At 55.5% G+C, this 25,658-nt stretch overlaps 12 protein-coding genes across 12 annotated transcripts; 6 read left to right on the top strand and 6 right to left on the bottom strand.

Annotated features, from left to right (window-relative positions):
* Positions 1-312: 312 nt before the first annotated feature.
* On the bottom strand, positions 313-4,598 carry J7T55_006756 (uncharacterized protein; the record flags this gene model as incomplete). Its single annotated transcript, XM_053132175.1, has 2 exons — positions 313-4,280; positions 4,334-4,598. The coding sequence occupies 2 exons, from the start codon at positions 4,596-4,598 to the stop codon at positions 313-315; spliced, it is 4,233 nt and encodes a 1,410-aa protein (XP_053001519.1).
* A 1,041-nt stretch (positions 4,599-5,639) lies between these two features.
* On the top strand, positions 5,640-6,748 carry J7T55_006755 (monothiol glutaredoxin-5; the record flags this gene model as incomplete). The annotated part of the gene is made up of 2 exons (XM_053132164.1): positions 5,640-5,655; positions 5,772-6,748. The coding sequence occupies 2 exons, from the start codon at positions 5,640-5,642 to the stop codon at positions 6,746-6,748; spliced, it is 993 nt and encodes a 330-aa protein (XP_053001518.1).
* Positions 6,749-7,037: 289 nt separating this feature from the next.
* On the bottom strand, positions 7,038-7,595 carry J7T55_006754 (40s ribosomal protein s23; the record flags this gene model as incomplete). The annotated part of the gene is made up of 2 exons (XM_053132153.1): positions 7,038-7,216; positions 7,337-7,595. The coding sequence occupies 2 exons, from the start codon at positions 7,593-7,595 to the stop codon at positions 7,038-7,040; spliced, it is 438 nt and encodes a 145-aa protein (XP_053001517.1).
* A 961-nt stretch (positions 7,596-8,556) lies between these two features.
* J7T55_006753 (uncharacterized protein) lies at positions 8,557-9,486 on the top strand (the record flags this gene model as incomplete). The annotated part of the gene is made up of 1 exon (XM_053132142.1): positions 8,557-9,486. One exon carries the CDS (start codon positions 8,557-8,559, stop codon positions 9,484-9,486), a length of 930 nt encoding a protein of 309 aa, XP_053001516.1.
* Positions 9,487-10,726: 1,240 nt separating this feature from the next.
* On the top strand, positions 10,727-11,121 carry J7T55_006752 (endopeptidase inhibitor-like protein; the record flags this gene model as incomplete). Its single annotated transcript, XM_053132131.1, has 2 exons — positions 10,727-10,908; positions 11,004-11,121. The coding sequence occupies 2 exons, from the start codon at positions 10,727-10,729 to the stop codon at positions 11,119-11,121; spliced, it is 300 nt and encodes a 99-aa protein (XP_053001515.1).
* A 2,535-nt stretch (positions 11,122-13,656) lies between these two features.
* J7T55_006751 (uncharacterized protein) lies at positions 13,657-17,541 on the top strand (the record flags this gene model as incomplete). The annotated part of the gene is made up of 7 exons (XM_053132119.1): positions 13,657-15,508; positions 15,578-16,265; positions 16,325-16,427; positions 16,703-16,862; positions 17,030-17,278; positions 17,378-17,437; positions 17,492-17,541. The coding sequence occupies 7 exons, from the start codon at positions 13,657-13,659 to the stop codon at positions 17,539-17,541; spliced, it is 3,162 nt and encodes a 1,053-aa protein (XP_053001514.1).
* Positions 17,542-18,148: 607 nt separating this feature from the next.
* J7T55_006750 (denylate kinase) lies at positions 18,149-19,232 on the bottom strand (the record flags this gene model as incomplete). The annotated part of the gene is made up of 4 exons (XM_053132108.1): positions 18,149-18,611; positions 18,699-18,853; positions 18,945-18,997; positions 19,085-19,232. The coding sequence occupies 4 exons, from the start codon at positions 19,230-19,232 to the stop codon at positions 18,149-18,151; spliced, it is 819 nt and encodes a 272-aa protein (XP_053001513.1).
* Positions 19,233-20,941: 1,709 nt separating this feature from the next.
* J7T55_006749 (26s proteasome regulatory subunit rpn-8) lies at positions 20,942-22,134 on the top strand (the record flags this gene model as incomplete). The annotated part of the gene is made up of 3 exons (XM_053132097.1): positions 20,942-21,134; positions 21,200-21,471; positions 21,538-22,134. The coding sequence occupies 3 exons, from the start codon at positions 20,942-20,944 to the stop codon at positions 22,132-22,134; spliced, it is 1,062 nt and encodes a 353-aa protein (XP_053001512.1).
* Positions 22,135-22,502: 368 nt separating this feature from the next.
* J7T55_006748 (ubiquitin carboxyl-terminal hydrolase family protein) lies at positions 22,503-23,423 on the bottom strand (the record flags this gene model as incomplete). Its single annotated transcript, XM_053132086.1, has 1 exon — positions 22,503-23,423. The coding sequence occupies one exon, from the start codon at positions 23,421-23,423 to the stop codon at positions 22,503-22,505; it is 921 nt and encodes a 306-aa protein (XP_053001511.1).
* Positions 23,424-23,784: 361 nt separating this feature from the next.
* J7T55_006747 (coproporphyrinogen iii oxidase) lies at positions 23,785-24,816 on the bottom strand (the record flags this gene model as incomplete). Its single annotated transcript, XM_053132075.1, has 1 exon — positions 23,785-24,816. The coding sequence occupies one exon, from the start codon at positions 24,814-24,816 to the stop codon at positions 23,785-23,787; it is 1,032 nt and encodes a 343-aa protein (XP_053001510.1).
* Positions 24,817-24,889: 73 nt separating this feature from the next.
* J7T55_006746 (uncharacterized protein) lies at positions 24,890-25,135 on the top strand (the record flags this gene model as incomplete). Its single annotated transcript, XM_053132064.1, has 1 exon — positions 24,890-25,135. The coding sequence occupies one exon, from the start codon at positions 24,890-24,892 to the stop codon at positions 25,133-25,135; it is 246 nt and encodes an 81-aa protein (XP_053001509.1).
* A 106-nt stretch (positions 25,136-25,241) lies between these two features.
* J7T55_006745 (uncharacterized protein) lies at positions 25,242-25,544 on the bottom strand (the record flags this gene model as incomplete). Its single annotated transcript, XM_053132053.1, has 1 exon — positions 25,242-25,544. The coding sequence occupies one exon, from the start codon at positions 25,542-25,544 to the stop codon at positions 25,242-25,244; it is 303 nt and encodes a 100-aa protein (XP_053001508.1).
* Between the last annotated feature and the right edge of the window lie 114 nt (positions 25,545-25,658).

Below are 25,658 nucleotides of genomic sequence, written 5' to 3'. Positions count from 1 at the left end.
TGGGCAGCTTTGCAATCTAACAAGCACGGAGGGTATGGGGTGGGCATTGGCGGGGTTAATTACGCATGGAGAACCGCGCAGACAGCATTGACAGGTGGGAGGAAGCATTGATAAATCTTTTGAATTGACTTGGTTGTCATCATCATGGCTGTCTTCAACGACCTTCACACGTGTGACCTGATAAACTAAGCACAAACTGCATACGCGGGTCAGGAGACTGAAACCACGCGTATTAGGGTATCAATAAATCAAGAGCGCATTTGTGGCTCTGTGGCACATGGCCTTAGTACTGTGGCATCCGGTAAAGCCAGCTCACATCCTAGCCCTGCCACGGCCACGTCCTCTGCCTCGTCCTCGTCCTCTTGCCCCGCCTCTCGTAGCCATGCGGTAACTGGGACCTGGGTTTGCTCGGACCGATGGTTGGGCCGGGATATCGCCGTCGTCGTCGTCATCCTCGTCAGAACCAGAAGCAGAGTCAGAACCAGCAACAGAACCAGTGCCAGACACAGAGCCAGGGTCACTAGCGCCGTCATCACTGTAGTAGCTGTATCCGTCATCGTCCGAATCGCCCAATCTCACAACTGTCGGGCCTCTCGTGTCCTCCTCGTCCTCTGATTCAACAAGTCGCACGACAGTTGGGCCCGCCCGTTTGGACTGAGGCGGCGGCGGCGGCGGCGACGCCAGTGCCTCGAGAGATGGCTCGACTGGCGCACGACTCGACTCCTTTGAGAATGAAGGCACCATACTTGCAAGCCTCGACCGAGGGGCAACGCTGGCCTCCTTTGACTCAGGTGCGACACTTGCTGGTCCTGATGACATGTACTCTTCGTCGCCTCCATCAGACTCAGCATCCTGCATTGGCACGTCACCATTGTCCGGAGCTTCCTCTGCCGGAGCGGGCGGGCTGTCAATTCCTGGTGTGTCCTCTGCTGGAGCGTGTGCGTCATGGATTTGTGAAGTCTCGTCTGCCGGGGCAGTCGCGTCGTCCGTAGGACGGACTGCCTGGGCACCATCATTCGTACTTGTAGCTGCCGTGACCGTTCCTCGGCCACTCCTCTTTTTTCCGATCTTGACCTTCTTGCCTCTGAGCGCCATACGCTCAGCCATTGACATGAACTTTTCGGATGGAGGGCCTGTATTAGTGGCTGGAGATCCCATGGAGCGCGTTGCTCTTGGCCGATCTGGGTTGCCAGGTCCCTGAACAGCCTTCTTGGGGGGTCGCCCCCTTCGCTTTGGAGCAGACACAGATGGTGTTGATGACTCTCCAAGTGTCTCATCTTCTTCTAGTTCTTTAGCGAGCTGTTCCTCGAGCTCGTTGATAGCGGAATCTGGAGGAGTTTCTGACTCGTTCTCGAGGGCCAGGGCATTGACGGCCAAGGATGATCTTGGGGGGCGGCCACGCCGCTTGGGCGGACCCGTCGGTGGCAAGGCAGGCTTGACAGTTGCCTGAGGCGAAGAGAGCGCAGGGCCTGTGTCAGATCGTCGAGGTCGACCTGGTCCTTTCTTGCGGATGGGAGCTGATGCTGGACCAGGGGGTTCTTGAATACCAGTGATGGCACGCATAGCTTCCGCAGCGAGGTCGATAGGGTCTCTGCTCGCTTCGTCCGTCGCCGGTGTAGTCAAAGCCATGGGCTTCTTAGATTTTGCTGGCACAATGTCGTTGAATTCCTCAACATCCCCCGTATCTGCATAGGAGACCTTGGGTCTCGAGTGACGCAGTGTGGGTACATTCGGATCAAATGGTCGACCACGATCGACGGGTACTTCATCTTGCTCGTTCTGCTCAGCAAAAGGATCATCCGTGTCATTAGCCGCTTCCTCTCCCTCAGTTGCATCTGGAGCGGCGTCGTGCATGATCGTGTCACCACCGCGAAGTGCCGGATCAAGGTTTTCTGCAGCATCTCGGGGAGGTTCTGTGTCAGCTTTGATCTTCTTCCTCTTATGTGACCTGCCCACCACAAAGTCCGGGTCTTGATCATCTTCGTGACGAGCTCGTCGCTTGGCCGCACGCAGTGACTTCTTAACCCACTCTGACTCCTCAAAGTCACCGGCGAGATCACCCCTTTCAGTTGGCTCCTGGTACGGATTGAATAGAATCTTGTCAGGACTGTCATCCTGCTCATAGTAGCCCATTCCCAGTCTGCGTTCTGCACCAAGCGCCGAAGGGTCAGGGTAGGCTTCAGTCTCGGGAAACAGAGAGGCCTGAGCGTCAGGAAGCATGGACAGGTCCGCACCACCTGCAGCACCGTTGACTGCTTGTTGCTGAGAGCCGATCATATCAGAATCGTGACTCGAAATCCCATTGGTGGCTTCAGTCATCTCTCTCTGCCCTCCGAATCCATCTGGGACGGGCTCTTGCGCGGAGCCATCCTGATAGGAAGCTGAATCGTTGCCCGCAAGGTCACCTGCAGCGTCGGCGTTGTCTCTGGCCTTGTCTGCTTCGGCTTCCTGACGGAGTCGCTGGATTCGTTTGCTATTGTGATTGCGACTCCCGTCGCCAGCGGCATTGAGCCAGTTCAAGTTGTGCACACGGAAATCGACCAATGACTCTTGGCTTCGGTCATCTGCGACAGCACGGGTGTCGTGGCCGATGTACGTATTCTTTGGCTCATACGGATTCGTGATGCCCGTTCTCCGACATGAGCCACAATTGCAAATCAGTTGGCATCTGGGACACTGCCATCGCTCTTCTTGCAGTACATCCTGTGGCATCATGTCGAAGGCTCGATAGAGCACGCCAAAGCAATATGCGTTATTACAACCTGGCGTGCTGCAGAAAGCCAACCGATAGGTATAATCCTTGTGGCAACACGTGTGACATTTGTACGTGTCACCTTTCTTCTTTTTCCTCTTTGACTTTTTGGGTCGCCCTTCCTCATTTATTTCAGGCTCTGACGGCTCAGGATCAGGCTCTTTGTCAGGTTTCGAGATATCATTGAAAGGTCGGCGCCGCAGTTGCTCTTGGCAGACCTGAGCCAACGCTTTCCTGCCAATCTTCATTCTTGCAACCTCAAGAGGCGGCGGTGACAGGTTGATATCGACATAACCGTCATTGAAGATGACCATGCTCCGCCACGCCTCATAGCTTTCAACTAGTTCAGACCAGTCCCACTGCTCGCACCACGAGAGCCCTGATACGCAAAGACAGGACCGTCCCATGGCGTAACACTCCATGCAGACATCGTACGTGTCCTGGTCACCATCGATTAGGTCTCGTACGCAGTGTTTACATGTTAGAAACTTGTTGAATATGTTTGACCGGCAGTAAGAGCAGATGATGCAAGAGTCGAACGGAATCATCTCCACATTTTTCTCTTTCGAGGCAAACATTTCATCTACCAGGATTTCAGTGAAAAGCTGCAAGAGTTTCTTGAAATCTTTCTTGAGTTGCGTGAGCCTTACAGAGTCCCTGCCGACTTCATCGCCCAAGAGAAGCGACATCTGGGACTCTGCTGCATCTTGCAGCTGCCGATAGTAATTTTGCAGCGTGTAGTAGATGATGGCCTTGTTCTTATATTGCTCGTCACGGCAGACGAGCCTCGCTCGGGGAAGCGCTTCGTGTAGGGCATAATCAAGCGTTTCGACGGTTGTACGGTTCCACGCAACTTTCATTGTTCTTGTACCGCGATTCCAAACTTGATGTGGTGCAAGAGGTGGGATTAGAATGAAGTCACCGGGTCTCTGCTCGACGACGTAAACTGGGAAAGTCGCCTTTTTCCAAGCGTTAATCTGGGCGAAGTGCTTTTCGATTTCGACATCGTGACCCAGCATAGACAAGAAGTATTCCCGAGTGACCTGTCTGTCTTTGGTCTCGGTCATGAACCAGATCGAGCTGCCCTCTTTCTCTCCATTCTCATCGCCCGAAGCTTCGACCATGATGTTCTGGCCAAGTGAGCCACACATCTCACGATGTGCTGGCGTGTACGTTCCTTCATGCCCAATGTAGCACATCAAGTTTTGCGCCCGCATTTCTGGGGGGAGGCTGCTCATAAGGTCCCCCGCGGGAGCGGCCGTATGCTCCTCCATAAATAGGTCATCGTCTCTGAGGCCGTGATCCTCGACATTCTCGTTGAAGTAGAACAGCCCCGGCGGCATGACCTTGCGTAGATGTTCATGCCACTCTGGCGGACAATCTATATCCTTCAAATAGAGTCGCTGCCTTCGCTCGTCTTGAAAGTTGTGCGGTGTCCACTGGTCTGTGAGCTGGCGCATCGATCGGAGGTAGTGGCCCATGGTCATTGGAATGTTGGACTGGGAGTTGATGTCGCGCACATCTTCCTCTGCACAGAAGTCAGCTACTGAAGGGCAAGTGGCAGGAGCAAGCCAGACTCACGCTTCTTGTCGTAAGTTGCCTCAAGCCACTGGGCACTGAATAGAGACTTTGGAAGCTTGCTGTTCCATCCTTCGATGACGAGAGGCTTCCCTTGCTTGATGACCTGGTACCACACAAGCTTCTCGAACTCGAGCTTCCTGATCTTGGAAGCCGGAATGCGCTGGACCCATTCAAAGTTCGGAGTTCTGTCGACTAGGCCTTCCAAGTCGAGATCCGGTGGAATCGGGTCGAACTTGGCTTGTGGATGCGTTGCTATGCTAGGCATCTTGGTAGAAGTGGCGTGACGCCCCGGGGACGCTGGAAAGTGGAGGATGCTGGCCGAGGTCCAAGATCGAAGGAGGCGGCTGTTGTAGGGCGATGCGACGGTGCGACGCGATGGTGGGGGTAAGGACCGTTCAGCGCATGTTCGGCGTGCCCTCCGCGAAGATCAGAGATGGCTCGTGAAGCATGTGAATCTTTGACCGCGCGAATCGGCTGGTGCGACTGCGGGCAGATACGACAAATTGGACAAAGTCCAAGCCGTTGAGGGAGAGGGGAGAAGAGCGGACGTCTTGTCCTGCAAGTTGCGCGGGACGCGACAGGAGCAGCCCACTGGAAATCCGGGGTGAAGCTTCCAGTATATAAGCCAATAAAGTTGCTGGAAATGAGACGGTCTCCACTTTATTTTCGGCAGCTAGCAATTGGGACAAGGCTGAAGGAAAGTGGTTCTGTGTTAGTGGTCCTACCAATTCCAGCATCCCTTCACAAACCAGGACATGACTTCTCAAGGAAAGCTGCAGGCGATGTTTGTTTCCATGCTCGAATGAGAGTGGCAGTACTGTGTGGTTAAATCAAGGTAAGCATTCACATCGCACGCTCTTGAACCACACAAGCTATAGAGTTTTTCTTTCCCTCCAAATCAGGTCACTAGAAGAGGAGATCGCTTGAGTTGGCTTGCAAGTGCCAGCTGAATATCCACAGATATCATGCTGGAAAGCAGGGCTGAGAAGGCTGGAAAGGTTGTCTCTCTCGCTTTTTGTGACTCTATGAACTGGACGGTACAACCGGGAACGCCTCCCTTCGGCAACCCAATCCGTCTTGGGCACGACATGATGCGAGAACACATTCATATCAACAAAACGGTGATCGAAAGCTAACAAAATTCCTAGGTCGTCAACAGAGGAAGTTCTTGCAGCCGTTATGAACACAGTCCGGGCTGTCCGGGCAAGAGGAGCATCGTCTCGCCTGGTTGCTCCTTGCGTCCTGCCTCGGAGCTTTCTGCGCCATAGCCAAACATGGTCAGTCTTGAGTAGGCCTCAATTCCGCCATGAAATCAAGGCCCAGTCAGTCCAAGCCCAACGGCCTAGATCATTCATATCCAGCGGCGCTCAGGAATCCGTTGCTCGCGCTGGATCATCCCTCAGTACTCCTGGACAACATCCTTCACCAGCACTTACAGCCTACGAGCCTCCCAAAACCGGTATCCTCGGCCTCCTACCACCATCATGGGTCCCTTATGCAGAGCTCATAAGACTCGACAAGCCTGCCGGCACTTATTACCTCTTCTTCCCATGCCTCTTCTCAACGCTCATGGCAGCCCCTCTGGCAGCCCCCATGGCCTCACCAGGATCGGTGATCGGGACATCAGCGCTGTTCTTCGCTGGCGCGCTGATCATGCGTGGCGCAGGCTGCACTATCAACGACCTCTGGGACCGCAACCTTGACCCGCATGTCACCCGGACACGGCTGCGGCCCATCGCCAGGGGCGCCGTCACGCCGTTTCAGGGGCTGGTGTTCACGGGCGGGCAGCTCCTCGCGGGGCTGGCCATACTGCTCCAGTTCCCGCTCGAGTGCTTCTTCTACGCCACGCCGAGCTTGCTCTTCGTGGCCTCGTACCCGTTGGCCAAGAGGGTGACGTATTATCCGCAGTTCGTGCTCGGACTCACCTTCTCATGGGGCGCGATCGTGGGGTTCCCAGCACTCGGCGTCGATCTTCTCTCGAACACGCCGGCGCTGACGGCTGCTGCTCTCCTCTACTCTTCGAACGTGGCGTGGACGGTCTTGTATGACGCCATCTATGCGCATATGGATGCCAAGGACGATGTCAAGGCAGGCATCAAGAGCGTTGCTCTCGCGCACGACCAGTCGAAACGATTCCTCGCGGGCCTGGGTGCCGTGCAGATCGGCCTCCTTGCTGCTTCTGGACTCGCTGCTGGCGCTGGCCCGGCATTCTTCATTGGCAGCTGCGGTGGCGCTGCTTTCACGCTGGGATACATGATCAAAAAGGTCAATCTCAAAGACGTCAAGGACTGCTGGTGGTGGTTTGTAAATGGATGCTGGATAACTGGTGGGGTCATCAGTGCTGGACTAGCCGTAGACTATGCTCTCAGGTACATCTCTGAAGATGAGGCTGAGGAAACCCAGAACAAGCTATAGCTGTCGTGTACCAACACATAATCTGTACGAACTAGCTTCACTGTTGCAGGCCCATTTGTGATAATCTCCTTCGAACACCCTCTCGTCTTCACAATCGCAATTCGCAAAGCGGTAGGATGGGGTATCCCTTTCGTTTTCGTCGTGGCGTGATGATCTTTTCATTCGTCGACCATGTCTACCGTGTGAATATCAGAACCCCCTTTTGCCTGATAAGATGCCGATGACAGCAAGCACAGATGACGCCAGAACCGAAAACATCCCTATTCCATTTTCCGTCCATGCACACTGCTTAAGAACGGGGCTTCTCCTTCTTCTCCTTCCACAGAGCGAGCAGACCGACACCGGAAACCTTGACGACCTTGAATCGCACACCGGGAATATCACCCTTGGCCTTGCCCTTACGACCGAAACCAGCCAGGAGCACCTCGTCGTTCTCGTCCACGAAGTTCAAGCAACCGTCGTTGGGGACTAAGGAATCATCACGTGTCAGCTCATCACATCCGCATAATCACGTCTGGCCGCCGTCTCGCAGCGCTCTACGGCTCGTGCAAGAGACGTCCACCAGATTGGGAGGAGGATTGTTCGTACCGAAAGCGGTGACCTTCTTTCCGTTCTTGATCAACTGCACACGCACACACTTTCGGATAGCGGAGTTGGGCTGCTTGGCCTCAACACCGACCTTCTCGAGGACGATTCCCTTGGCGTGGGAGGAGCCACCGAAGGGCGAGGACTTGAAGGCGGTTCCGAGCGCACGCTTCTTGTAGGACAGATCGGCCCATCGCTGCTCGCGGCGGTTGTTGCGCAGCTTGCGCGCGGCGTTGAGACCTCTAGGCTTGCCTTTTCCCATCTTGAATAGCTGTAGAAACGCGACAGATTGTCAGCCACGTACGTTCGTTCCCGGAGACCTGGTGCTTGGTTGTGTATGCTGTCGTGCGTCACAGGGTGGATCGGTGGATGGATGGATGGATTTGGAGGTTGTTCTTCGTTCGCTGAGGCGCTCGTTTGGTGGTCGATTCGCAGTCGATGGCGGGAATGTGTGTGTGAAGACGGTCAAAATGGACATGCAGCATCTACTCACCGATTATGACTTGATCGCTTGAAATTGGGTGATGTGGGGGGGTAGGTGGTTGTCGTGGAAAGACTCCAGAGCGGGCTGCTTCGACTGCTAGGAAAACTTCGAAAAGTGTGCGGGCGCCTGTTACTTTCGATTCGGGAAACGGCGGGCGCTCGGACCACTGGGCGATTCGCGGAACAGGAAATTCCTGCCTTCCGAACGAACTCCAAAGCACACCGGGGCCCCTCGTGAGCCTAAGCTCTTGGGACACTGGCCTCTCCGTGGAAGCGAGGTGGGGTCCACTTTGGATGGATGGCCCCCCTGTTCATTACGGTATTGGATTGACATTTGACAGTTGACATTCACTCGCACCTTCAGGCCGGTCTCTCCTGTCGTAGCACGGCGGACATACCTCGACAACGCTGTCAAGCGAGCTTGTCCCACTCCCGCATGCGCTTGACAGAAAGGCGTAAATCTGTTGTTGAGCTGGTCACAGAGCAAAGACTCACTCAATACCAGCGCACTCTCGAGAGCCCTGCTCAATTTACAATCGAACCCTGCCAGCCATTTCCTTCGGTTGTCTTCCGCCTTGGGAACTTGGCTGCTGGTACGTAATCAGCCCAACAGACAGGCAGCCTTGGGATCCAGCACCTCCCTCGGGCTCTGGGCGACGCGGCACGCCGCATGTGTGCGTTCCCAGGCAGTCCAGACCTGCTACGGATATAAGCTGGATGGATGAGTAAGACCAGAAACCATGCCTCAACCACGGCACACGCAGACAAAGCCCCAGAGGGACCCGCCACCATCTCTGTTCCTGCATCCCTCCCCGGCCGCTTCTCATGTCTCCTTACCCAGTACTGTCGCTGGCCCTGGGCCTGTCATCACTGGCCTGCCGTCTACCTCGCAAGCCCATCCGCGGAGCTCGTCCACGCTCTCCCATGACCCTCTAGCTGCAGCTCTCTCTACTTTGTCAAAGCCAATGGAGACTCGCACCAACAGGAATGCGGGTCCGGCTGCTTCCAACACCCGCCGGCCGGCCGGAGGCTCCGGTTCAGGCGCACTCGGGGCCGGCGGGCTGAACTTGCCACCCATACAAACCACTCGAAGGGAGTCTACCCGGGCGACCGATAGGACAGATGCGCTGTGGGCAGAGATGCAAGCCACTCTGGAGGAAGTGGAGCTCTCCGCCAGCGGTGGGACACGAGTATTTGGGCCAGAACACGACCGAAAGCTTGCAGAACTGCGCGCTGCACAGATCGCTCTCGCTCAGGCCTGGGCGCGGAGTGAGGCAGACGAGGCAATAGAGACATCCATCGCACCTGGGACAGCATCAGAGAAAGGCGCAGGGGCGGAGTCCAAGACGGAGGGGACCACAGTCGGCGGTGCAGGCGCCGGCACAGACGGTGGTGCACGCAGTGCTGGAACGGCCAGTGTGAGACCAGGGAGCGCGGGCATTGGTGCCGAGCGGCTCGGACAGAAGCTCGAGGAGGAGACAGAGATCGACATCAAGTTTGCACGGAAACGACGTGAGGCCAATGATCGCTACTTCCAACGAGTCAACCAGGGAGTGCTGGACGTCGTTGCAAAGCTTGAAGATGTTGCCACAGCAATGCGCAAGGTCGAGCAAGAGAGCAAGGACGTCTGGGGGGAGACGGAGAGCGTGCCTTCGAGCGCAGTGCCTTGAGCATCTCTTAAAGTGTTTTGTTTACTTCGTTGGAAAGCATGGCGTCCCGGTCTTGTCTGCATTGCGAGGGCGTCACCACATGACTGTTGGGAATGGTAATTGACTCTACCACTGGTCTCACTATCACTAGAAATTTGGTTCTGGATCAGATCCATTCGCACCACCTGCTATCTTGGGTCTACTTGAGCACCTCATTGCAGTTCTGCAGAACGCCATGCATCGAAACGGCATCTTCACGAACCCCCTGCGTCGCCTGAACCCCGCTCAACCAATCCATCAAGACAAGACTTGTCTCTGCCCACATTGTTCAACAACGGAAGATGAAGAACGTAGTGTTGAACAACAAAAAGAGAGACAATTATAAGTGGTGACGACTGGTGTACTATGCCACTTCAACGCATCATGGTGAGACACCAAGACCGACTTCAGAGAGTTTGGTTAGAGCATACTCGTATTCGACCTCTTCTTCCACCTTGCCTTGCAAGCAGCATACCTAAGACTCTTCGATCGTAACATCCGCAATAATACTTGAAATGGCCAAGCACTGGCAGTGTCCACAAGTAGTACTCGGTCAGTCATAGTAGATGGCCGAAGTCTTGGAGGTGACGGGTAAATATCCCAAGTTCGGCTACCAGGAAATCCTATTGAACACTTTGAGGTCAGTTGTGCTGCAGAAAGTATACAAAAACACCATTTCGGTATGATACACTCCGTCACTCAAGACTACTTGTGGTCCAGAGGGGGATGTCAAATCACCAGTTCGCGGTCACACTCTTAGTCAAGCTAGGAACGTTGGGTGACATCTCCGTAAAACAAGCGGCACGCCACGTCGAACGGTTTGCAGCCAAGCCTTTATGGGGTGGCCTAGGCACGGGATGGGGTCCCCTCCCCCGGCAAGTCAACCCAAGTAGCCTAAGCCAACCCAACTACGGCCTGTGTTTAAGAAGCGACCCAACTACCCCCATCCCAACTTGCTCGAGTCAATAGACTCCATCTTGAACCTAGACGTCCAAAAGCAACCCTTCAGCAGCACTACCACACTTCAACTTGAAAAGGCCCTTGTGACACTCGAGTCAAAGGTCTTTGAATCTACAAGAACACCACCGGCCCACCCCTTCTCTTCCCTCGTTGCCACAGTCTTAACAGCATCCCACTACTACCACGACCGACGTCACCGAATTTCCAATCTGTGCTCTATCAACCTCATCAAAACCGCCTACAGCAAGGCTACATCGCAAACATGAAGCTGATCGCATACCTCCTCCTGGCTCTGTCCGCCATCAGCGGCGCCTTCGCCGTCGAGCAGCACAAGTCGTTCATCATCTCATTTGAGCCAGACACCGCCCAGACCGTGATCGATGCCGCAAAGAAGCAGATCACCGATGCTAAGGGGGTCATCACCCACGAGTACACCCTGATCAAGTAAGTTGAACAGCCTGGGAACCCACCGCCATCCCTCTCTTTATCATTCGGTCCATCAAAGTGCCAGATTCGCTGACAATGCCCGCCGTGTTCAGGGCATTCGCCGCGACCGCCGGAGAGAAGGTGTACGAGAGTCTACAGGTCTGGGCCCAGGACAGCGGCGCACATGTCGAGGAGGACCAGGTTGTCTCGATTGAGGACCCAAAGATTTGAGCAGGCCGAGGGTCCGTGGGGGTGTATTTGACGTCCATGCCCTCAGCCCACCCTTGACGGTTCTTCACGACGTTCCGAGAATGACTGGCGTTGGGAGGCGTAATATGTCCTGCAGGAACAGGAGATGGTCCTTGAACAGAACATGTTGATGACCTTTCTGTTGGTCGGGCCTTTAGGAAAACACTTCGCCTTATGCCGGAGGATGACTCCGGTTTACACATAGACAGGCTATGGATTCAACAGTACCTTTTCGCTTGGCCCTGATGAATGTCTTCTGCTCGACACCCATGTGTCTCTATTTTGAACCGGCAGGGCCGTGGGAGGTGGCTGCCGATGAAATTGTGCTCGCATAGACAGTCACAAGCTATGTGACTTACTAGGCTACATTATCTGGTGGACGGTGCCGAATGACGACGGATGCTATTCCTGTCGTAGTGACAAGGCTGAGCAACTTGCAGCAGGTGAACGCCACATGCGAGGCTGGCGAAATAACCTTTACAGACGTCATGGCAACTGCCTCACATTGAGCACCCGTGCCTGGTTAACACAAGACTTGCAATTCGTCGACATGATTGAAGGCCACATGTTAAAGGACTATGCAGTCAATCTGCTGCTCCTCTCCCCGATTGCGCTACCAGGCCTGCGAGTAACCATTCGACCACATGGCCACAAGTGACTTGGTCGGGGATGTCTCTGCCTGCGTCCCCGTCTTAGGGTGTCATCTGTAGATGCACCCACTTCTTGACCGAGGCCTAGTTGGCTCCTCCACTTACCGCGCCAAAGCGGTGAGAAACTCCGGAGCCACTGGGGCAGTTCATTTCCGCTGCTCAGACTCTGAACATGCGTTGTCAAAGCGAACGTGGATGACCAATAGAGCAGCCCGCACGGGACATCCGTCGCGCGGCACCTCGTTGAGGAGATCTCATTGATGGGCCGACGGGAGAGCGGGATAATGAACAAGGGAACATCGTGAGATACTAGTGGGGAAGCAGCGTGCCATGGTCCTCGTGGGCACAAGGACAGACGGAGTAGCGAATGACAATCAACAGGGAGTTACAACGCGCTGTTCTCGACAGAGCAGAGAGCAGAGGAGAGAACGAATACGGATACCGCATGTCTACGATCCAGCCAAGGCTAGCGAGGACCCTGTAGCGGACGGTGACTCGCCTGGAGAGGGTGCGGTGTAACGAGAGATCGGCACCAGCGTTCATGCAGGAGGATTTGCGTGCAGGTCGAGAAACAAACTACGCACGCAGACTGTATCCCTTATGGTTGTGCGTGCCGTGCAGGGGCAGCTGATTGAAACGGATTAGGTCTGCTGCTTGTCGAAGCGTTTGCCATTGCAGCTTGACTGTCTGACTGTCAAACCCTCGGTGAGGGGGTTGGGGGCGGGCACAATTTAGAGTTTGGCCCAGCTTGAGATTGCGTAGCAGTGGTGGGCAGATGCAATCCCCAAGGCCGGGGGCGTCGAGGCCGAGGTGAGCACTCGAGGGCTTCTCGAGTCACCCTTGGAACTCTTGGTTGTCCCCAGTTCTCGGGCCTCATGACCCCTGCCGGAACTTCGAAACGTTGGCGTCAGACGAGCCACCCTGACATCCTGCCACCTGCAGCGCCTGCAGCGCGCCGCGTCTGCTCAATGCCGGGCACTAGGCCATTCTGAGAAATACAACTCATCGCCGGCGAAGCTCGACAGTGATAGGCGAGAGGCACGCCGGTTGGCAGATTGCGGACTGCAGAAGGGGTCGAGCTCGAGCTCGAGCTCCAGGTTGTCAAAGCTTCTGCCTCTGCTTCTACATTTGCTTCTTCTTCTGCTACATGCTTCGTCGGATCTCGCGCACGTTGTGTTCCCACAATTTTCCCATAAACTACCCGATCTGATCTGCCCGGCGTTACCGTCAATCTCCCGCCCTTGACTGAGTACGCATGACAATCAGACCGACAGACACGCACGCACAATAGCCTTTGAGTGGGTGCCGACAATGAACACGGCTCGCTCCTCTTTCTCCCCAGGACAATCACACAATCAACCAGCACGCGGCCGGCGATCAAAGCCAGAAGACAACAACGGACAACAAGGCGATTGATGATAATAATAGCAGAAGCCCCGTGAAGGCGACTCGGACGGCACACGAGGCCAATTCCATCCGCCTGAGAAAGGGGCTTTGAGGAATCCACTTCCATTATATACTCGTTACCTCGTTTAATTTTTGATGAAGCCGTCCACTCACCCTTCCAAATAACATTTCCTCGGTAGACCATTTCAAACAATCCGTCCGTTTTACACCACGGGCTTATCCTGGACATATCACTTATTTTTGTCTTTCCCTTTCCCCCCTCCCTGACTAGGTATTCTGCCACCTCTATCTGGTACGAGACCCGTGCTGCTCCTCGTGGCTGCTACCACTATTACTCTTTCACCGACACGTCGTACCTGCCCACCTGGCAACCCACCCTTAACAACGCTTCAGCTGCACGAACCTCAGTTCAGTCCTCGATACAAACGTTCCCACCCCGGTGCAGGGGAACACTGCGAAGATGCCATTCAGTCCAGCCGCGCAGGGCGCGCTGCTAAAATGGGTCAACACCTTCCCAAAGGAGGGGCAGCCCGCCCAGTCCATTGACGAGCTCGCCGACGGCATCGTGCTGGGCCAGGTGCTCCACGACATCGACCCCACATACGACACATCTGAGCTCGACGAGCACATTGGCACCTCGAAATGGCTCGCCCAGAAGCGCAACTTGCAATCTGTCTACAAGGGTCTCTTTAAGTACATGCGCCGCGAGGCCCCCGAGTGCGTGCCTCTAGCCCAGGTGGCCGACTTCCGTGCCATCGCAGAGAACCCGGACGCCGACGGTCTCGCTCAGGTAACTCCCCCAGATCCCGAACATTGGAAGATGAAGCTCCATAGGCGCGAGGCAAAGCTAACCAAATTCACTCTCAAGCTCGCTGCCGTCCTCCTCGCTACTGCTGTCATGAATTCGAACGAGGACATACGAATGAGGGCCATCAAAAAGCTGCAGACCGACTTGGGCGCCACAGAGCAGGTCGAAATAATGCGGATAGTGGAGCAGAAACAGCAGCAGATGACGGAACTGACCGCGAGGGCCGAGAAGGAGGAGGCGGCTGGCGACCGCGATCCTGACCTCAAACATGAGGAAGAGCTTGCCCGTCTTGAAGCCTCGCTGGAGAAGAAGATTCACGAGCTGGACATGGCGGTAAAGCGATACGCCGACCTCAATTCCCGACACAGCTACCTCCAAGAGTCCCACGACCTGCTCAAGGCTAAGCTTACCGAGGTCGAGACCGAGCTGGCCGACCTACGCAAGCTCCACGGTGCCGACGAGTCGCAGAAGGTCCAGACGCTTCAGCGTAAAATCGACGAACAGGCTAGCCTCATTGCAAGCCAAGAGGAGGAAATCGAAAACTACCAAACTAGGCAACGGCACTTGGAGGTCGAGCTCGAAAAGTTCAAGGCTAGCAGCCAGGAGGGCCAAGACTACAAGGACAAATATGATGAGCTGGCCCATACAATGCAGGATCTGGAGAGGAAGGCCAATGCTGCGGACCGTTACAAGCAGAAGCTTGCCAAAAACCGGAAATTCGAGACAGAAGTCGCATCGCTTCAGTTTGAGCTGGACGCGCGAAAGGACCTCGATACTCGGCTCCAGAAGGCTCTGCTCGACCGCGAGAGGCTGCAAACAAGCGAGAGGGAAATGCTTGTTGCGATGACCACCATCGAGAAATCGCTCAACGATGAGCGGGCCCACAAGGACCAATACAGGCAACTGTACGAGGAGCTCAAAATCGAACACGACCAGCTCGTGATTCAGAACAACGTGAACGAGAGATATGTGCTCGACCTGAAGGACCAGCTGGCCGCGGTCGGAGAGGCCCCCAGGGCCCCTTCACCTAGTTCTCAGACTGGGGATATTGGCAACCTTGAACGTGAGCTTGAGCAGACGACGAATGACATCTCAAAGGTAAAGTTGCTCGAAGCCGAGGTCGACATCCTCAGGCACGGCGCGGCCTCCGCCTCACAGGCGGATGACCTCCGGCGAGAGCTGGACCGCATGAAGGCTGAGCGTGATGTTGCGATGTCGAAATACAACTCGATATTTGAGAAGCACGGAGTTGCCCAGGAGCAAATCGACGCTCTCATTGCAAACATGACCGGTGAAGGGTTAGTCAATGGCATCCAAGAAGCCCTCAAACTTGGCAAGCTCGGCACGCTCACATCCGACTACAATAGGCACGTCGCGTACAACAGCATGCGAGAACAGTTGGGTCAAGCCACCAGAGAGCTCGACGAGCTCAAGGTCCGGAACCGCAAGCTCGAAGAGGAGGCCAAGGACAAGGACCGCGAGAATCTGTCCATGAGGACCGACCGTGCGTTGATTGAGGACTCCCGATATAACCTCCAAGAGCACAACACTGACAGTGACCATGATTCTACAGTGGATGCGGTCGGCTCAGACCATCTCGATGCCCTCGAGAGGCTCAAGCAGTCTGACCAGCTAATTGCAGCGTCTCTCAGATCCGAGCTCGAGGCCTTGCGCAGCAAGTACAACAGCCTCGAGATCGAGAACAACATGCACAAGTCGCAGCTTCTCGACGCCCTCGTTGCCAAGGAGAAGCTCTCCAAGGAGAGAGAGCTTGAGGGCCCGCCAGCTAACGTGGCTCCCGAGGGTGTCAGCCAGACCGAGTTGGACGATAGGGTGAAGGACTACAAGTCGAAGACCGACAAGCTTAGAGACCGCGTCAAGCTCCAGAAAGAGGCAAGTTTCTTGAAAGCTCTCAAAACAACTGATTCATTGGTTACTGTGACTTCTGTGCGGTCCGATCCAGGGCCACAGAGGGACTCCGGGAGTTCTGAGGTCGTATTGCAGTCGGCACAGTCTAACAAGAGCTTTCCAAATCTTGGGTCGGTCCTGGAAGGCGAGCCAAGTGGACGCCCTTCCACCGGACGTAACAGACCTGTCCAAAAGCCTGTGCTACAGGCTCCTCTACCAGTGGCGACGAGGCGATCTCTTGACTCTAGTAGCTATCAGGGCTCTTCTGATCCTCAGCTGCTACGTCGTGTGACGCCTCCGCCAGAGGACCTGGCCTGGCAAAAGACTCAGAAGAAGAAGAAGGGCCGCAACTGGTTTTCTCGCTTCAAGAAGTCTAAGGGGTAGATTTTTTTTCGTGATTGTGGGCTGACAGGTGCATCTTTTCACAGCAACTCGAGAAAGCGGACCAAGAGCGTTTCGAGCTCCAAAAGCAGCTCAAGGCTCTCGAGTCGGGCTCGGCGTTGGCGGCGCAGAAGGTATGTTTTGCTTTTCTCTACCTAATAGATCTCATATGTTATTTTCAAAAACTCCCCGGAAATGCGTTCCAAGTCTTGTCCCTGTGAATAATTACTTGTAATTGTTGTCATCGCGAATTCTCATGTCGGTCATTCTCATTCTTATAACCACAGTGGAGGGATCCGGTGTCGATATTGATACCCAACTACAACATGTCAATACTCCATACCTTCACCCCGGGAGAGATGATCCCCTGTGTGCGCTCTGTTGTCTAACACAGGACCTTTTCCCGCAGGCCGCCCACGAACAGATCATCAAGAATCTCCAGCGCGAGAATGCCATGATCTCCACAGCTTGGTATGATCTTACGAGCCGGCTGCAGAGCAATCACGTCGTCCTGCAGAGGAAAGACCAGCCCAAGAGCTGGCTGAACAAGCAGAGGCAGATGGTGAACGGTAAGAAGCTCTCTCGCCCCTCATGTCCTTGGTGACGGTTCTGCGTATGTGTGTGAACTGTGGTTGACTGGTCCCGAACACAGCCACGCCCCGAAGATAGCAGCTTCCAGGCCTGTAGGGAATCCTGGCAGAAGGACTGCGGGCACGCGTCGAGGCCTCATCCGCAGTCAATGCCTGGGCCTTGTTCGCAGCCTTCGCGTGGACTGCGCTGGATGACTACTACAAGATGTGCCTGCGCGCGAAGCTCGGCGCGTCGCCGCCGCCGCCGCCGCCGCCGCAGTGGTCCCGCCCATGCACGATCACGAGCGGCACATCCCTCTTCTCTTCTCTTACTCCTTTTTCCTTCCGCCTTTTTTCCTTGCGTATTGTAGTCACGACATCGACGGCTCAAGATCATCAGACGAGTACTGCTGGCAGTAAGAGTAGTAGAAGTGGTGGTGGTAGCGGTGGCAAAAAGAATGACAGAGGTGGGGGTGGCATTTTCAGCAAAGCTTTTCTTTTGTTATACTCCATAGCGTGGCGCTCTCTGGATAACAGCTGGTTGGTGAGGAAGATGTGGGAGATCATACTCAAGAGTATGTTGGGGATGACAGGAGGCAGAAACAGAGAAGCTGGAGTCCCCCGAGCAGAGAAGGGCATAGACCAGCAAGCCGGCGTCTCTGAGACACGTGGGAGTTGATCCATAGAGCAGGGAAGCGGAAAGAGAGCCTTGACTTGCATGCTTGAAGAAGAAAGAAGGGATGGCATATATGTTCCGCTTTTATGTATAATACCCTCTGCTGTTTGCAGCTGCGTGGGTGGCACTGAGTGCGTAGATTAGAGAATCGATTTGGCGGTGCATCGGGTTGCAACAGTTCTTCTACTCGTCTACTGTGCCAGGCTGATGTGGCCATGAGCACATTGGTACCCTCACAGGATTTAGTAGATCGTTTGTGGCCTTGACTCTGTCACAGTTTAGTGGAAACTCTTTTCTTCATAATAGCATACAGAGCGTGAGCACGAGGTCTCAGAGCCGCCCGTCTTGATATACATAAACACGTTCGAGAATAGCTGATCCGCCCAGTCTCTCGCGCTCACAGAACACCGAGAGAATGCTTTTCGATTTGAGTCTTTTGCTCGCGGTGCAGACCATTATTCATTCGTCTACACCTCGTTGTTCTTCCATTTTCGAGATCTCATTTTTCCATTTCTACATTGAGGTGGTTTCTCGACCTCTATTTGTTCATGAAGATCTACTGGCCGGTTGGGTGGCAGCGTTTTTTTGCCGACGAGTCGCGCTGCTCCCCCTAACGACCAGCGATCCTGCTCAGGATGCCGGAGCCGCCGCTCTTGGCCTTGTCCTTGTCGCCGTCGAAGATGGCCAGCAGGCTCTTCCAGACCTGGCCGGGCTCCTGGCTGGCGTCGATGGCCTTCCAGATGCCCGTCTTCTGGTAGTAGCCCACGACGGGGGTGGTCTGCTGGTGGTAGGTGGCCAGGCGCTTCTTGAGGGCCTCGGCGTTGTCGTCGGACCGCTGGATCAGCGGCTCGCCCGTGATGTCGTCCGTCATGGGCACCTTGGGCGGGTTGAAGGTCTGGTGGTAGCTGCGGCCCGAGGCAGGGTGCACCAGCCGGCCCGTGATGCGCGCGACGAGCAGCGCGTCGTCGATCTGCAGCTCCACGGCGTGCTGGAGCTTCTGGTTGCGCTCCTTCAGCATGGAGTCGAGGCCCTCGGCTTGCGGCACGGTACGGGGGAAGCCGTCGAGGATGAATCTGCTCGGGGAAGAAGGACGGGTTAGCATGAGCGGACAGCATGGTGGCTAGCCATTGAGCCTTTGCAGCTGTTGGGGAAAAACTAACCCTCCCTTGCACTCCTGGTTGTTGTCCAGCTCAGCCTTGATCATGCCGATGACAATGTCGTCGCTGACGAGACCACCTGCGTCCATAATCTTCTTGGCCTCACGACCGAGAGGGGTCTTCTTGGCGACTTGAGATCGCAGCATGTCGCCGGTTGCCTAGTACGGGTCAAAGATCGTTAGTATCTCAACTACCACTTGCGCTATATCTCCCGGCCGGACTGGGCTTGTAGGAATCCAATTGGCATACCAGGTGACAGCAGTTGAACTTCTCCTTGATCTTGGGGGCTTGCGTGCCCTTTCCTGCGCATTTCAAAGCTCCGTCAGCAATCCGATGCCCTTCGAATTCTACCGTCCCCTCTCTCTGTTTGTGTGCAGTCGACAACTAACCAGCGCCAGGAGGACCGATCAGGATCATGCGGATCTGCTCGGAGGTGAGGGCGCCACCGAATTGCCTGCTCTCGAGGGACTTTATGCGCGACTCGAGGCCCTCGAGCTTGGCGTGGAGGCCCTTGACTTCATCCTCGATGATGCCCATGGTGGATAGACCGTTGACCTGAGGAGGGAAACCGGAGCAGACTGGCGGTGCAACCGAGGCAATTGAATGCGACGGCCGGAGGGCAGCAGGGCTTGCTGGGTGGTACAAGGGGCGGGAAAGAAGTAGCGACGAGGCTGAGAGTGGAGATTTGGGATGCGCTGCTGCTTGGGCAGATCTCGGTCTGGGACAGGATCAAAAATGCACGCAGGAGGGTGGAAGTTGGCCAAAAGAGCCGCGGTTCGCTTTTAAGTTACGACGAGCAACGTTCACAACTCAAGCCATCGGAGCTGCCCAGGTGCGCACGAGTAGCCAGGGACAGGGGGTGCTATCTCAAAGCTGTTTGGGGGGGGGGTCCCGGGGTTAACGGCCAATTGGGGGTGGTCCAAGACACTAAAATCTGGGAAATAGGTGCATGTCGGCTAACTCTTTGAGCCTCTTGTCCGGCGATTTCGATCCACTCCCCCGAACCTAGTTAGATTCGAGTGACGGAGTGACGGCAGGGCAGGTGAACAAGTGGCACTGGCGCAGCACTCGAGTGCGAGCGAGTATGTATGTATGTATGTATCGTGGCTGCTTTGAGAGACTGAGTAGTCTAGGTACCAGGACTTGGACACTGCCCACTGAGTACGTACACAACACCCAGTCGCACCCCAGGTATCCGAGGATCCGGGCAGAGGCAAATGGGTGGGCTCGGTGCATACTCGCTCCGCGAAGTAAGCATCTGGATATCCGCATGGCCCCCGCGAGTCCACTACCGGATCGCTGGGAATGGGACCTTGCAGAGACGAAAGGCGCGAGATCGAAATAGGTTGTAAGGCTGGGGAGCTGGGGAGACTGGTGACAACCCACCAAGATTGACCTTGCCCAGTCTTTCATTGTGCTATAGACTACTGTCTCTCCACCACTCAGCTGGTCTCAAATGACACTTCAAGCTTGAGAACACATGTCGTGTCGTCTTGAGTCAACAGGATTTGCATCTCCAGATAGCGCTCACGGAGGCATAATAGAAAATGTTGCAGAAGCCATTGTTGTAGGTGCTAGTATTGGAAGTACGTGACGATGATCTGTGCATCCAGAGTAAAAGATTGGCTGGCTGAATAGTCCCAGCAAGTCCAGCCGGTGTTCATAGCTTGCTTCTTCCATTTCCGGTTCTGTGCTCTCTGTCTTGGACGAGTCCAGCTGAAGCATAAGGTCCGACCAAGCAACCCCCATACTCTTCTAACATACTCTTCTAACATACTCTTCTAACAGCACTTGCCCTTACTTGGTGGCATAGACTCTCCATGTAACCTGCAATAATCGAACAGTAACTCCTGTTGGAATGTGGTTGAATTGTATGTTCTCTCAAGTCTGCCGGAGTAATTGAAGCGTCACAGCAAATTTGAGCAGTTGGTCCTCTTCCTTCAACCCTCTGTCCTTATTGTTCGGCTTCCGATTACGGGGGTTTGGGTTTGGTTGGTAGTTTGGTCGTTGGGGGTGGGGGTGGGGGTGGTCTCTCTTATCCAGCCTCCTACCTGGGTAAGCCCGATGCCTGCCCGGGAAGCTTGGCTCGTGCTTGCTGCCCCTGCTCGTCTGGGTACTGTAGCTTGACGGCAACCAAAGGCAGCCGCCATTACGCAGCTGGTCAACGCCAAAACCAAACACTCCACGAACGTCCAGCTCCCGTCTCCCTTTTCCAGCCGCATCATCAGCCCCTCGATACCCTCACAATGCCTTCCACGACAACAGAGACCTTGTCGCTGGTGGACGAGAGGAAAGTCAGCGTCGCGCCTCTCGTATTGCTGTCAGTCGTTGATCACTACAACCGTGGCGCATCCACATCCTCCAAGAACAAGCGAGTCGTCGGTGTATTACTAGGGCAGAACGATGGAAAGGTGGTGCGAGTATCAAACAGCTTCGCAGGTCAGTCATGGCGGTCTGGTGACAAGACTCTGGAGCGATTGCGATCTGACCCTAGTCCCTCACAGTTCCCTTCGAGGAGGACGAGAAGGACCCATCCGTCTGGTTCCTAGATCACAACTACATCGAGTCCATGAACGAGATGTTCAAGAAGGTCAACGCGCGAGAGAGGTTAATAGGCTGGTACCACTCGGGCCCCAAGCTGCGAGCATCCGACCTCAAGATCAACGAGCTGTTCAAGCGTTATACTCCAAACCCACTCCTAGTCATCATCGACGTACAACCAAAGGAGGCTGGTGTGCCTACAGATGCATACTTTGCGGTGGACGAGATCAAGGATGTACGTTGACTTGGGATCATACACTGTGCTTGCTTTTGCTCGGCGCTGACAAGACATGAACTGCAGGACGGCACAACAGCATCCAAGACTTTCGTTAACACAGCATCCATCATCGAGGCCGAGGAGGCGGAAGAGATAGGCGTTGAGCATCTGCTTCGTGACATCCGCGACGTCGCAGCTGGCACTCTGTCCACGCGCGTGACCAACCAACTCCAGTCCCTTCAAGGTCTGCACCTACGGCTCCAGAACATCCAGGTGTATCTGAAGAAAGTCCTCGATGGCAAGCTTCCAGTGAACCACGTCATATTGGGCAACCTGCAGGATGTGTTCAATCTGTTGCCGAACCTGTCGACGCCAACAAAGGGCAAGGGCGAGAGCGAGCTGAGCTATGCGCTGAATGTCAAGACCAACGACCAGCTCATGGCAATCTACTTGAGTTCTCTGATCCGGGCGATCACCGCGTTCCACGACCTTATCGAGAACAAGATCCAGAACCGTCAGCAGCAGGAGGAGAAGGACGCGGCCAAGAAGGAGGGCGAGGAGAAGGAGAAGGACGGAGAGAAGAAGGTGAATGGAGATAAAGCTACGAATGGTGTGAACGGAGAAGTGAGCAAGGAGGGCTCAGAGAAGAAGGACGACAGTCCAAAAGACAAGAAGAAATAGAGCACCGGAAAAGGGAACGGGGCACTGGGCCGGCGCAGGGGGTCATGACGCATTGTACGAGTTCAGGACGACATAGAAAAGTGACTGGTCCGCGGGTGGGAAACGCGGATTTGTTAATATTTTTTGGCACTGCCCATGAGGTTCATGACAGGAAACCATCGGAGCAGCCAACCAAAATCATACGCCATGAGCAAAACTGCAACCAGGAAACCTCAAACCCTCCATTCCGCATGTGTGCCTTGACTCCTATCCTTGATGCCCATTGATGTAAATGCAGTACCTGATCCTGAAGCGTCTATTCTCCTACATGTGCCTGTTTCAAAGACACCGGCCTCCGCCGTCTCTACAGTGTTCACTAGATGCCGTAATCAGATATCCGCGAACACACCCGCCATCTCCTCCCTCCCTACCTCCCTCTGGGCCACATAGCTCCCCAGGCCACGGCCCCAGCGCTCCACAAGGACACATGCGAGAAGGTGCTTACAGCACGGCGGCACGCCTCCTCCACCGTTGACGTCGGCGCCCGTGCCGTCGAAGCTCGCCCCGCCGAACTGCCACGCAGATCCCCCTTCCTCCTCCCCGTCCGTCCCGCCCTCGACGTCGTCCGCCATGGCCATCGCTGACATGAGGTCTGCCTGGCGCGCACCGTCTTGCGGCTCTGCCTGTGCTGGAGTGAGGAGGGAAGGGCCCGTGAGGGGCGGGAACGCCGCGAAGGCGAACGCCGCGCACGTGCAGTTCCACGCCGCCGTGTGCACGATGTAGGTCCTGCTGCTACTGCTGCCGGGCGCAGATGTTGTCGATAGTTCGCCGCCGCCGTAGGGGCGCCGGGCCGGCTTCTGTGCTGAGCGGACTAGGTACACCATTGATGCTGGTGTTGTAGGTGGCGCGGGAGGGTCGCGCATTTCCACATCGCCTTCATCCTCCTGCCTTGACTCGTGAGGTTGGTCGTCATCCTGGCCGCTTACTTCTGCGGGCGTGGTGTCCTCTCCAGGGCTCAATAGGCGCGTCACGAGGCCTCTGTCCAACAGGTCCAGCGCTGGCAGCAGGAGTGAAGGGAACAGGACGTGTAGGGTCGTGAAGAGGGGCCGGTACTTGTGATCTACCAGCCTGAGGGGGTTCGTCGCTGGTTCGTGCGCCTGCAACGATCCCGTCCTGGTTATCGCACTGCTGCCCTGCGCCCGCTCATTTTTCGTGGTCGGTGCCGTGGGCGCTGGGATCTGGGAGATGGCGTTCAGGATGGAGGTGAGGAGCTGCCTTGGTGTCGGCAGGGCAGATGACGATGAGGACATCCTGCAGCGCGGATGGTTTGAGGGCCATTTGGGATTACTGGTGCGTGAGATTGTTTGAAATTTGCGGTTATCAGGACTAGATAATTATGTGCTCTTGTAATTGAGCAGAAAGTGATCCTGAGTTAGGTGCTCGGTTTACATGACGGGTTGTCGAGGTTTTGAAGCCTCTAGCTAAGCTAATGCCTAGATTCGCAGGGCACAAAGAATCAACCTGAGCCTACTACGCCTCATGTCTTTGGGGCCGCCAATCACGGGTTATGATATTGTCATGATTTTTATGGTCATAAATCTTGTTTTCTATTTTCGTATCGCTTTTGCTTTTACAAGACAGTACAATGAGACATCTCTTCCCCGTGTGTTCTCATACCCACTCCTTGGGCTCCTTCAAGATCTGTGTCAGCCTCTCCTCTCTGGGCCCTGGAGGCGTGTACATGTATCTCCAGCTGGCCGTGACCGGCAGGCTCATGAGGATACTCTCTACCCTCGCGCCGGGTGTATTCAGACCAAAAGCGGTTCCCCGGTCGTGCACCAGGTTGAACTCGACGTACTTGCCCCTGCGGATCTGTTGCCACTCTTTCTCCTGCTCGTTAAAGGGCATATCCTTGCGCCTGTTTATGATGGGGATGTACGAGGGCAGGAAGCTCTGCAGGCCGTCCTGGATGAATGCGAACAGGTTCTCCTTGTCCGCCACTGTCTCGTCTAGGTCATCGAAGAAGATGCCGCCTACACCACGGGACTCGCCGCGGTGCTTGTTGTAGAAATACTCATCGCACCACTTCTTGAACCTCGGCCAGTAGTCCTTGTTGTGCTTGTCGCACACATCCTTGAGCGTCTTGTGGAAGTGGATGGCGTCCTCGTCGAACAAGTAAGACGGTGTCAAATCTGCGCCACCGCCAAACCACCATGAGTTCGAGGTCCCATCGGGGTTCGCCGTCTCAAAGTATCGGTAGTTCAGATGCACCGTCGGGGCCATTGGGTTCCGCGGGTGGACGACCATGCTCAGCCCCGCGGCGAAGAACTCCAGCTTTTCCGGGATCTCGCCGTCGGCGGCGATGCTCTTGTGGTTTGCGCGCATCTTCTCGATGGCGCCCTTGGGGAGGGCGCCGTAGACGACCGAGACGCCGACGCCGGCCTTCTCGAAGACGTTTCCGTCCTGGAGGATGCAGGTGATGCCGCCGCCGCCCTCCTTGCGCTGCCACTCGTCCTGCTGGAACCTGCAGCCGTCGACCTCGCCCAGGCCCTTGATGATCTCCTGCTGTTGCTCCTTGATGAACTTTTCCATGCGGAGGCGCATGGGTGACTGCTCGGTTACGCCTTCTTCGCGCTTGGCGAGAGCATCGCGCTCGGGGAGCGACATGGTGTCGAGCTGGGTGGGTTCCCTGGAAAGCTGCATTGGTGAAACAGTGAGCTGCGGTTCCTCAAATTCTTAGTTGTAGGTAGGTTATGGGAGACTCCGTACTGTTGTGATGAGAGCCGTGGAGACCAGGGCCACACCTGAGAATGCTGCCAAATACGAGTACCTGGAAGAGGTCGGCCTGGTCAATTGTGCAGGCAACGAGTTCGAGGAAGCTCTCCGTGTCGAGGCCGTGAAGAAGCCTGGGGATATGCGCTTCGAACAAGTCACTCTAGAGGTGAAGAAGCCCTCCGCAGTCGCGCGGAGGGCTCTGCTTCTCGATGCCATGGCGGCTTGGAGGCGGCAGTTATACTGCTGAGCCCGGATCTCGAGAGGGTTTGGAAGATGGGCCCGCGCAGCTCGCCAATGGAGATTGTGAGGCCACTGGCGGAGTAGCTGGAAATGTTTTTGCGAGAGCGAATGGTTTAAGGCGGGTTTGGGAGGATCTCCGGCGTGGTTAAATCAGATGTTGGCCGGAGCTTATTTACGATGGGCAGATGTGGTGCTACGCCGCATGAGCTCAGCTCACCCTGTAGCTCCGAGTCAGCCATGATTGGCTCACCTGCGCCGTCAGCGAGCAACCCGCCAACGATGATCATGGTTCGAGGAATAGGCCAAGCCGAGGCGCCGATGGAGGGGGCCAGTTCCAGGGCAAAGAGGTACGCCTGGAAGGTCCCTGGGTGCAGCTCAACCCCATCAATCCGCCTGGTTCCGAGCAGATGCCCCATGTTCTGTGGGGTGACTTCTGTCCTCGACAGCAGACCCGAGGGAGCAGTGAGGCCGGCTCGTTCCGGGTTGCAAGTCATCGGTCATCAGTCATCAGTCACCAAGGGGGTGGGACT

Source organism: Diaporthe amygdali (genome assembly GCF_026229845.1).
Source record: "Diaporthe amygdali strain CAA958 chromosome Unknown NODE_1_length_4327563_cov_65_473760, whole genome shotgun sequence".
NCBI classification, from domain to species: domain Eukaryota; kingdom Fungi; phylum Ascomycota; class Sordariomycetes; order Diaporthales; family Diaporthaceae; genus Diaporthe; species Diaporthe amygdali.
Note: the sequence above shows the minus strand (reverse complement) of the source record. Positions and strands in the feature narration are given on the sequence as shown.